The sequence below is a fragment of the Eurosta solidaginis genome, chromosome 1 (assembly GCF_040869045.1).
Source record: "Eurosta solidaginis isolate ZX-2024a chromosome 1, ASM4086904v1, whole genome shotgun sequence".
Lineage (NCBI taxonomy): Eukaryota > Metazoa > Arthropoda > Insecta > Diptera > Tephritidae > Eurosta > Eurosta solidaginis.
In genome coordinates, this window is record NC_090319.1 from 331,309,640 (window position 1) to 331,324,255 (window position 14,616).

General features: G+C 34.4%; 1 protein-coding gene across 1 annotated transcript in view; it reads left to right on the forward strand.

Annotated features, from left to right (window-relative positions):
• LOC137237866 (protein MEMO1) overlaps positions 1-14,616 on the forward strand; it is a 49,918-nt gene that overhangs the window by 29,802 nt on the left and 5,500 nt on the right. Inside the window, exons 2-6 of the mRNA XM_067762186.1 lie at positions 5,212-5,293; positions 5,362-5,430; positions 6,085-6,197; positions 6,263-6,374; positions 11,593-11,812. Of these exons, the coding sequence (XP_067618287.1) occupies positions 5,212-5,293; positions 5,362-5,430; positions 6,085-6,197; positions 6,263-6,374; positions 11,593-11,812 (596 nt within the window). The remainder of the gene's footprint in view (positions 1-5,211; positions 5,294-5,361; positions 5,431-6,084; positions 6,198-6,262; positions 6,375-11,592; positions 11,813-14,616) is intronic.

The following is a 14,616-nucleotide window of genomic DNA, read 5'->3' on the forward strand; positions in this document are numbered from 1 at the left end:
TGCTTTAATGTTTTTGTTTTTGTGCATTTATTTAGTGATGTTAAAATTCGCCACAATATGTATGAGTTCAAAAAAAGGATAACTAGGAGAGATAAGCATTTGTAATCAGACTTTCGGACTGCGCCAACCTAAAGCCTTGATGAAAGATTACAATACCAACAAAGCAGAAATCTACCTATACGAGAGCAGTCTTAGGATCATAACAGGAGGAAGATTTTCGGACTATCGTGAATAGAGTGCAAGCTTTAAAATATTGTAAGGAATTCCTACTTATTTGCAACCTTCTGCTATCGTTCGTATCGCTAAACTGTTGAATAAATAACTCCAATATTCAATAATGCAAAATTGTCTTTATTAGACTACTTTGAGAGTACTTCACAATAACACTTATACTTCACAACCAATAGCGTGCTTATATCAAAACTGATTACTGACTACTCAGCTTGCGCCACTTTTATACTCTCCGTTGCTTCATTCATTCATTTCTACTAAATTCTAAACGTTTCGCGAACTTCACGTTGGTTACCAGCCATATACATGCATATTTTTAGTTTTTTAGCCATATGCGTGTGTATATGTGAGTACGTTGTAAAAACATTAATATAAGTACGTTTAAAAGCACCTCTGTTTCTTTTCTATCGTAAATTGCCTCAACCCCTTTCAACTGTATATCTACCAGTTTGTATGAATAAAGATGAGTTGCATATTTTCGCTCAAGCGGACAAGTTGGTCTTACTTACTGTTTCGTAAAATATTCCAATAGGTTATGGGCCCAGTCGTTACCCATATTAAATTAATATGTAATTTGATTTGATAATTTTATTATTCGATAAATGAATAAGATGGCGAGTTCGATATACAATATCGACAAATTGGATGGAAGCAATTATGATACGTGGTGCGTGCTCACTCGCAGTGTCTTAATCCATCAAGAGCTGTGGATGGTAACATCTGGTGAGTTTGTAAAACCAGAATCCGACGATGGTTTGGCGGAATGGAACAGCAAGAATGACAAAGGAATGTCAGTGTTAATATTGTCCGTAACTGCTTCGAAAATTAACATTGTGAAGAAATGTACTACAGCTAATGAAATTTGGTTTAAAGAAATACATGAACCAATAAGTCCTGTGCGGAAAGTAACATTATTCAAAAAATTATTAAATCTCCTCATGAAGGAAGGTGACAGAATTCAACAGCATATAATGAATTTTAGCGATGTAGCTGATAAATTGTCGGAAAACGGTATCACATTCCACATGTTGGCCACCCTACCAAGTTCGTACGAAAACTTTGTTGTAGCGCTGGAATCGCGTGATCAGTTGCCAAGCTTTAAAGTTTTGAAAATTAAACTCGTGGAAGAATTTGCTCGACGTAAGAACATTGAGCAGAACTTTGAGAGTGTTCAAACTCAAGCTTTTGTAGCACGTGGCGAAGACAAAAATATCAATAAGAAAAGTAATAGCGGGTCAAAGAGGGATATGAGAACCAATAACGTTAGGTGTTACAAATGCGGAATAAAGGGACACTACGCAGCACAATGTAACCAAAAAAGCAAAGAAACGCAAAGAACAATCGCGAAAATCACTCAAGAGTAAGTTCATTCGCTGCATTTGTTGCAGCCAATAATGGTATCAGTGAATCTGCTCATAGAAATATGTTTGATTGCTTTGAGTCACACAGCGAAGTAAATGAGATCGCCGGCGGTAAAACATTAAAGTCGAGTGGCCGTGGAATTGTCGTGATGAATATGGCAGGAAACAAATTCATTTTGAAGGAAGTATTGTACGTACCCGAGCTGCAATGTCATTTCGTATCAATTGGAAAAGCTATTGCAAATGGTTGTAATGTAATTTTTCGTAAAGATTGTGCCCTTATTATGCACGAAGGTAAAATGTTAATCAGAACGACTCCATTTAAGATTTTTTTATAGTGAGATGCCCAGCAAAAGGTTATTTTTCTCTAACAGTGGAAAATATGAGCTTATGAAATGGCACGCACGCTACGGACATCTAAATTTGCAAAGCTTACGAGAACTGCAAAATAAACACTAGTTGTGGATTAAAATTTGATGCAGCAGCAGAAGTAGAAAGTTGTATAAATTGTATGAAAAGCAAGTGTCATGCAAAGCCATATGCGAGTTCTCAAACAAAAACAACAGAGTTATTAGAATTAGTGCACACTGATGTGTGTAGGCCTATAAACAAATGTTCGATTGGTGGTACAAAGAATTTTGTTACTATGATTGATGACAGAAGTAGATATGTTCATGTTTACTTTATCAAAAGTAAAAGCGAGGTGTTAGATGTATTTAAAACTTACGTGAGTATGGCTGAGCGTCAAACGGGCCGAAAATTAAAAACATTAAGAAGCGATAATGGGGCGGAATATGTGACTATTGAATTTGACAAATTTCTTAAAAGTAATGGTATCAAAAGGCAGTTGACGGTCCCCTACACTCCAAACACAAAGCGTCGTTGCGGAGCGGTTTAATCGAACTTTGGTAGAAATGGCTAGAACAATGTTGGTAAGTGCAACTATGGATGAAAGTTTTTGGGCAGAAGCCATTGCATGTGCAGCTTACTTAAGAAACCGATCACCTACAAAAGCATTATTGAATACAACGCCATACGAAGTTTGGATGGGCAAGAAACCCGACGTTAGTTGCTTGAGAATTTTTGGTTCTACTGCCATAGCTCTCGACAAAACGCAAACCAAGAAATTCCGTAGCAAGGGGAAAGAGTATACAATTGTGGGATACTCGGAAAACGTAAAAGCATATCGTCTTTATGATAAGATCAAACGCAACGTAGTATTGAGCCGATACGTATATTTTATTGAAAATATTGAGCAAAAAGAAGTTATTAACGTAGAAGAAGAGATTTTGTGTAACAGCGCTGATAAGGTAATGAACCTTGTCCCAGTAGATTTAAACAAAGCTGAAAGTATAAAAACGGTCAGCAGTGATACAGAAACAAAAGAAGTGGACTCCGATACATTTGAATCACCAATGAATAAGTTTCCGAGGGAAGAAGAGGACTCTGATAATTTTGAACCAGGTCGACAGCGGTATACCTTGAGAGAAGGTATAAAGAGTAGGCTGAGGAAGCAGAATCATATAGTGAGCTTATTACGAAACTCAGATGTTAATATACCAATGACAGTATGTGAGGCAGTGTCAAGCAACGAGGCGGGTGAATGGAAAACGGCGATGCAAGAGGAGTACGAGGCGCTGGTACGAAATAATACGTGGGAGGTGGTTGATCTTCCGCATGGCCAGAGAGTAATCGGATGCAAATGGGTATTTTCGTTAAAGAAGAACGAATGTGGTGGAATTGAACGTTTCAAAGCCCGTTTGGTTGCCAAGGGATGTAGCCAAAAGTTTGGTGTGAACTACACAGAAACGTACTCACCAGTCGTGTTACGCAACTATAAGGATGGTATTGGCGATAGCAGCGGAATATCAACTTCACGTTCACCAAATAGATGTGTCGACAGCCTACCTCAGCAGCATATAAACAACATTTTGAAGGAGTTTGGTATGAGTGAATGCCGGCCAGTTGCTACACCATTAGAGGTCAGTTACCAAGTAAACTGCCGCAGTGATAAGTGTGAAAGCGTTAACACTACCGAGTACCAGTCTATCATCGGTTCTGTAATGTACATAGCAATTTCGTCACGACCAGATATTCTTCACTCTATTTGCAAGTTGTCACAGAGAAATGCAAATCCTCATAAAGAACACATGACAGCGGCTAAACACATACTACGGTACCTACATGCGACGTCCAATGTTAAGCTGAAATACGTGAAAACTAGTAAACCAATCAAAGATTATGTGGACGCAGATTGGGCTGGAGACCCCTCGGACAGAAAATCGTTTACGGGCTGCGTTTTCTTCTTAGCCGGTGCAGCGTTCTCGTGGGAATGCAAAAAGCAAACATCTGTTGCACTAAGCAGCACAGAGGCCGAGTACATGGCCCTTTCAGCAGCGGCAAAAGAAGCTATATATTTACAAAAACTTTTTAATGAAATAGATTTTCAGTTAAAACTTGATACTATTGATATTTATGGAGATAATCTAAGCGCAATGAATCTGGTTAAAAATCCTATTTATCATAATAGAAGCAAACATATAGATGTTAGATACCATCATATAAGAGAATGTTATAAGAATAAAATAATTGAATTGAAATATTGTCCCACTAAAAATATGGTAGCGGATGTATTTACCAAAAACCTTTGTAAAGTAAATCATAAAAAATGTACAAAATTACTTGGACTTGAAAAGAAATAACTGAAAGAATTTATAAATTATATACTTATATTAATGAAGAGGAGTGTTGTAAAAACATTAATATAAGTACACTGAAAAGCACCTCTGTTTCTTTTCTATCGTGTATTGTCTCAAACCTTTTCTACTGTATATCTACCATTTTGTATGAATAAAGATGAGTTGCATATTTTCGCTCAAGCGGACAAGTTGGTCTCGTAAAATATTCCAATAAGTACTACTTCGGCTGATGATTACATGTGCTTGTGAGTATCTCTCCGTTGCTTGTATGTATGTGTAAATGATGATTGATTTGTTTAAGTACATACGAGTGGCTGCTTAGTATCGGTTTAGTGATGCTAGAATCGCTTAGTGATGCTAATATTCAGATGTTGTACATTCCCGCGACAACATAGCATTTCCACGAGTATAACACCGTGTTCATAGCTCCTTTGTACCGGAACCTCACAGATTTTATCCGAGCTGAGCAGTTTCAGTACAGCCATGTTTGATCCGCCAAGAAAATGTATCGTCTCTACTGCTTGTTGCCCGTTGAAGCTTTTTGGTGTTGTGCAGAGGCTTTGCTTTATTATGGCTATAACGAGTACCAGTTTTTGCACGCAGCCCTGGAAATATGTTTACTATTGATCACAAAGGTTATGGGTTCAAGATACGGAAAAGGCAATTCTAATCGGGGTGACCCCTGTGCTGTTTTTCGGCATACACTCCGAGTGTATTTCTGCAATAAAAAGCTTCTCAGCGAAAATTCAGCAGATGCCGTTTTGAGTCGGCTTAAAAAAGGTAGGTCCCGTCCCGCTAATTTGTAGGAAACATGTAAAAGTAGTACGACACAAATTGCAAGAGAAGCGCGGCCTAAATCTTCTCGGAGGTATACTAAGCTTTGTATTTTTTTAAACTAGTATTTTCTTTAATCTTTTCAGGACCACAGTTGTCGCGCCAGTTGGATCGCTGGCTAGGTGCTGCAGAACTTTCACATGGACCTGCACGTGCAATTATTGCACCGTAAATATCTACACTTGAATAAAAAGAATATCCAGATAAGTCAAAATTTTATAACAATATTTTTTCAGACATGCTGGCTACACTTATTGTGGTGCTTGTGGTGCTTATGCTTATCGACAAGTCAGCCCAGCCGTTGTGTAAGTCTAAAAAATACACATATGGGTCATTATTATACAAATCGAACAACTTTTGAGATTTCATAATTTGGATTCGGCTGAAACTTTTTTTAAGTTGCTGGCATGAAATAAGCATATACCTGTACCAGGATTTCCTGAAATGAGTTAATATCTTTTGATCCGCAAAATTGTCCAACTTAAAATAAAAAAGGGTTTTTTAGATAAAAGTGTATCGCATATTATACATAATTTTTCGAAAATATTCGTGTGGGAAAACAGTATGTAATAATTATTTAAAAAATTCATTTTTTGTTCATTATTTTGATTTTTTATAATTAAATATTTTTTAACGCAGTTATAAAGTAAATATTATTACCTTCAAAATATAACAAAAATGAATAAGATACGACGAGTGGAACCAAAGATATAGCATTTTGAATGTGGGCAAGTTTGCTTACCCATCGAATCTTAGCACATTCATCTCTGAAAAAAAAAATTTTTTCGAAGAAATCCTGATATATGTGTTGACTTAAATTGCGAAAAGATTCCAACAAATAAATTTGGTGTCTTTTAAAAAAGTGAAAATCTTTTTTTCTACAAATCCGTACGATTTGTAAAATAATGACCCATATATGTTTAACGACATGCTTATCTTAATTTTAATTTGTTTTATAGAAAACGCATTTTCATTTTGGGTCCTTCACATCATATACGTTTGCGTGGTTGTGCATTAACTACAGCAAAGAAATACAAAACTCCTCTCTATGATCTCAAAATAGACAATCAAAGTATGTTTAATATAATTGTGATGATGATCTATAGTTGATTTATTTGTTTTATACTTTTTGAATAGTCAATGCCGAACTAGAAAAGACTGGAAATTTTTCATGGATGGATATGAAAACAGATGAAGATGAACACAGCATTGAAATGCATTTGCCGTACATTGCGAAAGTAATGGAGGAGTAAGTTGCAAACACACACTTAGACAGTTAATAATAGTGTCACACTCGTTGTATTTTGTTCCTATGCTTTCCACTTTTTAAACTCTATAAATACCATTTAGCAGAATGTGTCTTCTTTGACTACACAGACCGACAGCATCTCAGACCCAGAAACCGGACTATATATTTTCGAAGGATTTTGATGCGATGAATCGAAATCTGGCCTCAGAATTGCTCTATGAGATCTGGTTTTCGAGATATCCTAATTTCCTACACCTAGAAACATGAAAAATTCAAAATGCGATATCTCAGCGAAAAAAATGACATTTGAGCAAACTCAACGCCATTTGAAAGAAGAAGACTTGTATTTAAAGATGCCATTCTTTAATTTTGGTGAAAGAAAACATATGCAAGGCTACATAACCTCAAATATGGGCAAAAACGGTGTTTTTTGCACTTTTAGGTTGGGATATCTCGAAAATTCTGAGGCCAGATTTGGATTCAGCGCATCATAAACCTTCGAAAATTTATAGTCTGGTTTCTAGGTCTGAATGCTGGTTAAATTTTGTCGGCCTGTGTTATTTAGTCCTATAATGGAAATATATAGTTTTTTTTTAGGGTATGGGCGCCTATTCATTTAGTGAGTAAGACGTTTTAGTTTTACATCCTTTACACTATTTACTAAAAAACATTTCACAGATTGTACTTAGTGGACATCCGACAGTATATCCGAACCCTACTGTTTGTTGTTATACCCAGCTGTACTTGTACACAGGGTATTATAACTTTGATTGGATAACGGTTGCTGGTAGAGGTATAAAGGAATCGAGATAGATATAGACTTCCGTATATCAAAATCATCAGTATCGAAAAAAAATTTGATTGAGCCATGTCCGTCAGTCCGTCCGTCTGTCCGTTAACACGATAACTTGAGTAAATATTCAGATATCTTTACCAAATTTGGTACACGAGCTTATATGAATCCAGAATATATTGGTATTGAAAATGAGCGAAATCGGATGATAACCACGCCCATTTTTTATATATATAACATTTTGGAAAACACAAAAAACCTGATTATTTAGTAAATAATACACCTAGAATGTTGAAATTGTACGTGTGGGCTGATATTGAGACTCTTTATAAAAATTTGAAAAACATTTTTTAAATGGGCGGGGCACCGCCTACTTGCGATAAAATCAATTTTACAAATATTATTAATCATAAATCAAAAATCGCTAAACCTATCGTAACAAAATTCGGCAGGGAGGTCGCCTTTACTATAAGGAATGCTTTGAAGAAAAATTTACGAAATCGGTTAAGGACCACGAACACTTTTATACAAAAGATTTTTAAAAGGTCTTGGACTAATAAAATAAGCTATATCTTTGCAAACAATAGCTTTATATCAATGGTATTTCATTTCCCAAGTGGATTTCTAACAATAAATAGGAAAACTTCAAATTTAAAAAAATGGGCGTGGCACCACTCCTTTTATGACTAAGCAATTTTCTATGTGTCGGGAGCCATAACTCGAAAAAAAATTAGTTCAGATAGAACTCCAGTGAAACGAAAAATTTAGTTTTTGAAGTTAATTTACAGTGTATATTGATTACTGTAAGAATTTTGTGTTGTAGTTTGAAAAAATAAAAATAAAAATTTGAAATTTGTGTTAATTGTGTTAAAAGTTTATGTTGGTATTGATGTACGTACCCAAACTTTTGACGATTCGATGTACCTGATAGCTTATTTTTCGGTATTGTTATTGTTTACTTATTGTATTAATATTTTATGTATATTAATATTTGGTTGTGTTATTGCTATTTTGTTTGCGAAATATTGTTATTTATCATGATGTGATTGAAGAACCTAGAATGAGGTTGAATAATAGTAGATGGCAACTTTGTGTGCACAATTACTCAAAAATTAAAAACTTGTATTATGCAGAATATATGTTCAATATATAATTTGGTGATAAACCAAATAATAAAAATATCTATTTATTTTTTAAATTTATTTTATTCATTTGAAGTATTTATTTTTTTAAAAACTAATTAGAATTTTCTTTTTTGATGTAATCAAAAATTTCCATTTTTAAAAAGGAAACTATATTAAAAAATTATTTAGAAATTAAAGTATAAATTACAAAGTATATTTTGTTATAATAATTAACACTATATTTATCCAAAAATATTTGGTGATTAACCAAATATTTAAAATATTTTATTTTTTTTTAAATATTTGTTAATTTATTTGATGTTTAAAATATTATTAATCAAAAATTTTCATTTTGATATCACCAAAATTTTCATTTACAAAAACTAATTCGATAACAAAATATTTAAAATTTAAAGTGTAAAATGCAAGGTTAATAATTTAATAACAAATAATAAACACTATATTTACTCCTAATATATCGAATTAGTTTTTGTAAATGAAAATTTTGGTGATATCAAAATTACATTTTTGATTAATAATATTTTAAACATCAAATAAATTAAACAATATTAAAAAAAAAAATATTTTTAATACTTGGTTAATCACCAAATATTTTTGGTAAATATAGTGTTAACTACTTTGTACTTTGTTCTTTAATTTTTAAAAATAATTTTTAATTAAGTTTTCTTTTAATAACTATATTTTTTAATATATCTTAATTTATTATTCGCTTATTCCATTTCAAGACACCCGGTCCGCGCAAGACATGATTTTTGATTTCGATGAAATTTTAATATGTTGTTCCTTGGTCGAAATAATGAAACACGTGTTTTTTGTTTGCCTCAAAAATTTTTTTTCCGGATTTATCGGCAATTGTATTCGATAAAATGCAATCGGTATTTTATTCCCTTTTTTTCAACTTTCAATAACTTGGTAAAAATGAACCGATTCTCATGATTTTTTCTTTGAAATGTTCGTTATTACATTTACTTTTATATAAATTTATAAACAATAGCATATAGTTTAAAAAAATATATGGCAAAATATTTCATTAAACCTCCAATACCGTCACAAGAGCCTTTGCCATGTCCTGTTACAAAATCACTGTAAGTCTGAAAAATAACAACAAATGAATGTTTTCAATAATAAATGTGATATTTTAATTAATTTTAAGCATTTGGCATTGATCGCCCTTAATGCTGATATGTATTGCATCAATATATAGCGAAAAAAGTTAAATATTCAAAAATGCATATTTCGAAAACAACGAGTTTTGGTTATTAGATATTTACCCAGGTTGAAACATAAACTGTTCACTCGATACAGAAAGAGTTTAAACAAAAAAAATAACCGTTTTTTGAAATATTAATTTTTGAAAAAAAGTCATAATTTTTTACTAAATACTAAAAAAATATATTTTTTTAACTATATGCTATTGTTTATAAATCTATATAAAATTAAAAGTAATAGCGAACATTTCAAAGAAAAAATCATGAGAATCGGTCAATTTTTGACAGAGCAATTGTATGCTGTTATGCATTGCACCAACATAGGGGGGGGGGGGGGGGGGGGGGGGGGGAAATAGCTAATATTCAAAAAATCATATCTCGAAAACAACTAGTTTTGGCTAATAGGCATTTGGCCAAGTTGAAATATGGAGTATTCACTCAATAGAGAAAAAGTTTAAACAAAAAAAGATAATCTTTTTTGAGAAATTTATTTTTGAAAAAAGTCATATATTTTTACTAAATACTCAAAAATTTTTTTTATTAAACTATATGCTATTGTTTATAAATTTATATAAAAGTAAATGTAATAACGAACATTTCAAAGAAAAATCATGAATATCGGTTAATTTTTGACAAAGTTATTGACAATTGAAAAAAAGGGAAATAAAATATCTGCCGATAAATCCGAAAAAAAAAAATTGTTTGAGGCCAAAAAAAAAACACGTGTTTCATTATTTTGACCAAAGAACAACATATTAAAATTTCATCGAAATCAAAAATCATGTCCTGCGCGGACCGAGTGTCTTGAAATGGAATGAGCCTATTTAATTTAAATGTTCTAATATTTAAAAATTTTTAAAATAACTAACAATAAAATTTTCATATTGAAATAATATACAAAATAAAATAATTCAAAAATAATTTACAAAAATAAAGTATATTTAACTCAAGTAGATAACCCTACAAGAACCATATGTATGTATATGGGATATTCCATCCCATTTCGACCAATTTTAAACCCGACCCCTTTAGAATTGGCTGAAAGTGTTTCTTCTTTTTCTAGCTTACGAAAGCCGTTTTTCAGAAGTTTTTCAAATTTTTTCATCCAACTCAAAAAAAGTTATCCGTTTCTGTTTTCAAAATGCTATAACTTTTTCAAAAATTGACCGTTTGGGATCTTTTTTTTTTAAATTTGTTTTTAAATGTACTTTTCGGAAAAATTTCAAACAAATTTTTAAAGTTTTTTTTTTTTGTAATTTTTCAGTTTTTCGAATTTTGCCCTTTTTTGCTCATAAAAAACTTTAATCAATTCGGCAATCATCCCCACTAATCCCGGAGTGGGCCGAGAATTTAAAATTTTTTTGACTTATCTTGTTTGGTTGATTTTCCGACAGGGTGGATAAATGATGTATATTGGAACGATTTTCCGTCATCCCTTGTCAAATTTGGTTTTGAGACAAACCGGTTTCGGCGTTGTGCCATCATCAGTGTCGATTTTCGTTCTGATCTGTTGTTGTCATTTGTCCTGTATTTATAGTTCGTAGGTATATGAGCAGGTATTGTCAAATTGATGCTTGTGTATAAAATTTTTTTGTATTCTTTCCGAAAAGTACATTTAAAAACAAATTAAAAAAAAAAAAAGATCACAAACGGTCAATTTTGAAAAAGTTATAGCATTTTGAAAACAAAAACAGTGTTTTTTTTTTAAATTTATAACTTTTTTTGAGTTGGATGTAAAAATTTGAAAAACTTCTGAAAAACGTCTTTCGTAAGCTAGAAAAAGAAGAAAAACTTTCAGCCAATTCTAAAAGGGTCGGGTTCAAAATTGGTCGAAATGGGATGGAATACCCCATATGTATTATTGCGCAGCCTTGTAACACTATTAAGCACACAAATCAAGCAAAAATAGCATTTCAAGGGTATGCAATGTTCGGTTACACCCGAACTTAGCCTTCCTTACTTGTTTTCATTTGTTTTCGACGTAACCTTAATGCAGATAATCATATAACCGATTTTAACAAAAAACTAAAAAATAATAATTCAATAAACTCTTTTTTCTTTACAAAATTTAGCTTCAAAGATCAGTTTACGATCGTACCAATTTTGGTTGGTTCTCTTAATCCCGAACAAGAAGCTCTATATGGCAGGATTTTAGCAAACTATTTTATAGATCCACAAAATTTATTTGTGATATCATCAGACTTCTGTCATTGGGGTCATCGTTTCAATTATACATATTATGATCGATCTTGTGGTCAAATTTATTCATCAATTGAAAAACTAGATAAGGATGTTAGTATTGAATATATACATATATACATATACAAGTACACATACATTAAACTGTATAGAAGTCGGCTGGGTAATGGACCAAACCGATTTTTTTGTATTGATTGATTTAAAAGCAAAATAGTAATTTCGTCGTTTTTTTGAAGTTAGCCTCCATAACAGAGATATTGGGTTTCGAAGTTTGAAATTGTATCCTTTTTAATATATTTTATTTATTTATTATTTTTAGAAAAGTAATAATAATAATAATAATAATAGAAGAGTAAAAATGTAGGCGTGGTCTGCTTCTTCTTATACCTTTAATGAAAATGAAATGGTATATTAAGTTTGTCACGAATCTCGAAATTGTAAGTCCTTTAGCAGATGAGTTATACCCATCAATAAGTATACCGAAATGATCAAGAAGAAGAGCTGAGTTGATTAAGCCATGTGCGTCCGTCTGATTCAATGCGAAATACTCTCTTAATTTTTCAAATATTTTGATGAAATTTGATGGGCGGGTATGTTTTGTCCCCGTTTAGACATTTGTCGGAACCGACCGGATCGGCCACTATCATCATCATCATCATCCTCCTCAACTCCTATTGGAGCATAGGGCCTCGACCACCGACTTAAATCTTATTCTGTTAGGTGCAGTTCTTGTGATGTCATTCCACGTATATCCTGCGTTGTTGTTGTTGTAGCCATAAGGATGCTCCCCGAAGGCCTTGGGGAGCGTTATCGATGTGATGGTCCTTTGCCGGATACAGATCCGGTACGCTCCGGTAACACAGCACCATTAAGGTGCTAGCCCGACCATCTCGGGAACGATTTATGTGGCCACATTAAACCTTCAGGCCATCCCCTCCCTCCCCACCCCCAAGTTCCATGAGGAGCTTGGGGTCGCCAGAGCCTCGTCTGTTAGTGAAACAGGATTCGCCGCGGATAGGTTAGGTTGACAATTAGGTTTGGAGAAGCTATATATTGCGCTGGCAACCTGAAGGGTTGCGCTACACACCCCTTGAATCTGGTATTTTAGTCGCCTCTTACGACAGGCATACCTACCGCGGGTATATTCTTACCCTCTTACCCGCTGGGTCTTCGAGTTCTTTATCCCCAGTTCTGCGCCAAGTTTTCGCAGGTGCACCAGGTCGTCGGCTTCCTTGTGGATTCCATCGCAATGCTTGTCTGGCTATATTTACTGGAGGTCTTCTGAGAGTGTGACCAATCCACCACCATTTACGCTTGGTTATTTCTGTAGCAGCCTGTGGAAGCTATATATTGCGCTGGCAACCTGAAGGGTTGCGCTACACACCCCTTGAATCTGGTATTTTAGTCGCCTCTTACGACAGGCATACCTACCGCGGGTATATTCTTACCCCCTTACCCGCTGCGTCTTCGAGTTCTTTATCCACAGTTCTGCGCCAAGTTTTCGCAGGTGCACCAGGTCGTCGGCTTCCTTGTGGATTCCATCGCAATGCTTGTCTGGCTATATTTACTGGAGGTCTTCTGAGAGTGTGACCAATCCACGACCATTTACGCTTGGTTATTTCTGTGGCAGCCTTAGGTTGATTTGTTCTAGACCATAAGTCGTCATTTGAAATTCTTTCCGGCCATCGAATTTTCAGGATTCGGCGCAGACATTTATTAATAAAAACTTGTAGACGTTTCTGAATTGAAGTTGAGCTTTACCACGTCTCGCAAGCAGAAAACAGTACTGATTTAACATTCGAATTAAACAGTCGAAGCTTCGTTTTAAAGATATTTGGCTGGACCTCCACACGTTTGCCAGTTGCCCAAAAACCATTCTTGCTTTGTTTATGTGAGACTGAACGTCCTCATCTGCACCGCTCTTATTTGAGACAATACTACCAAGATAAACAACGGACTCTACACCTTCGATTTCATTTTCGTCAACCGTAAGCATCAATGGCCTTGATGAAATACTATAGCCGCATCTTATGACTTTGGTTTTCGCTGTATTGATGTTTAGTCCGGCCTCCTTTGCACGTGTGTTGACAGCTTCTAAATTGTGTTGAAGATCAGTACTTCTGTGGCTTAGCAGACAGACATCGTCTGCATATTCTAAATCCCTTGCTGAGTGAAAGGCGTCCACTGTACACCGTGTCCACCATTTTCTGCGTTCCTCATAATCTCGTCTAATGCCAAGATAAACAAGAGCGGCGAGATTATGCATCCATGTCGCACCCCGCTTTTAATTTCGAGGGGTTCTGAGAAGCACCCATCGTGACTGACCCGGCACTTAAATTCGGCATACATTGCCTTTATAATGTTGATTATTTTATTGGGCATCCCTCGTTTTCGTAGTATTTCCCAAATACATTTCCTGTCGATACTATCAAAAGCTTTTTTAAAGTCGATAAAAAGTAAATAAGCTGATGTTCTGTATTCACAGCATTGTTCAACAATGATTCGGACGGTATTTATTAGATCAACACAGGATCGGTTTTGTCTAAAGCCAACTGATTTTCTCTTAGAGTTCCGTGGCGGCCACTATAGCATATTATTATTTTATTATTTCTGCCCCATTTTACCAGCTAGAAACATCAAATTTCACAAAATGCGGTATGTCATGCTCATCGATCGTTGAACGTTCTCTGCTTCAAACGAACTTAAACTCCTTAGGCGCTTGGTGCCATGCAAAAAATATGCCTCTCAACCTTAACAAAATAAATCAAAGGCGCGATAACCTCCGAAGAGATTTAAGGCCGAGCTTCTCTTCCAATTTTAGTCGTGCTCCTTTTAATTTTTTCTACAAATTGGCGAGACGGTACCTACTTGTTTTACGCCGACTCCGAACGGCATCT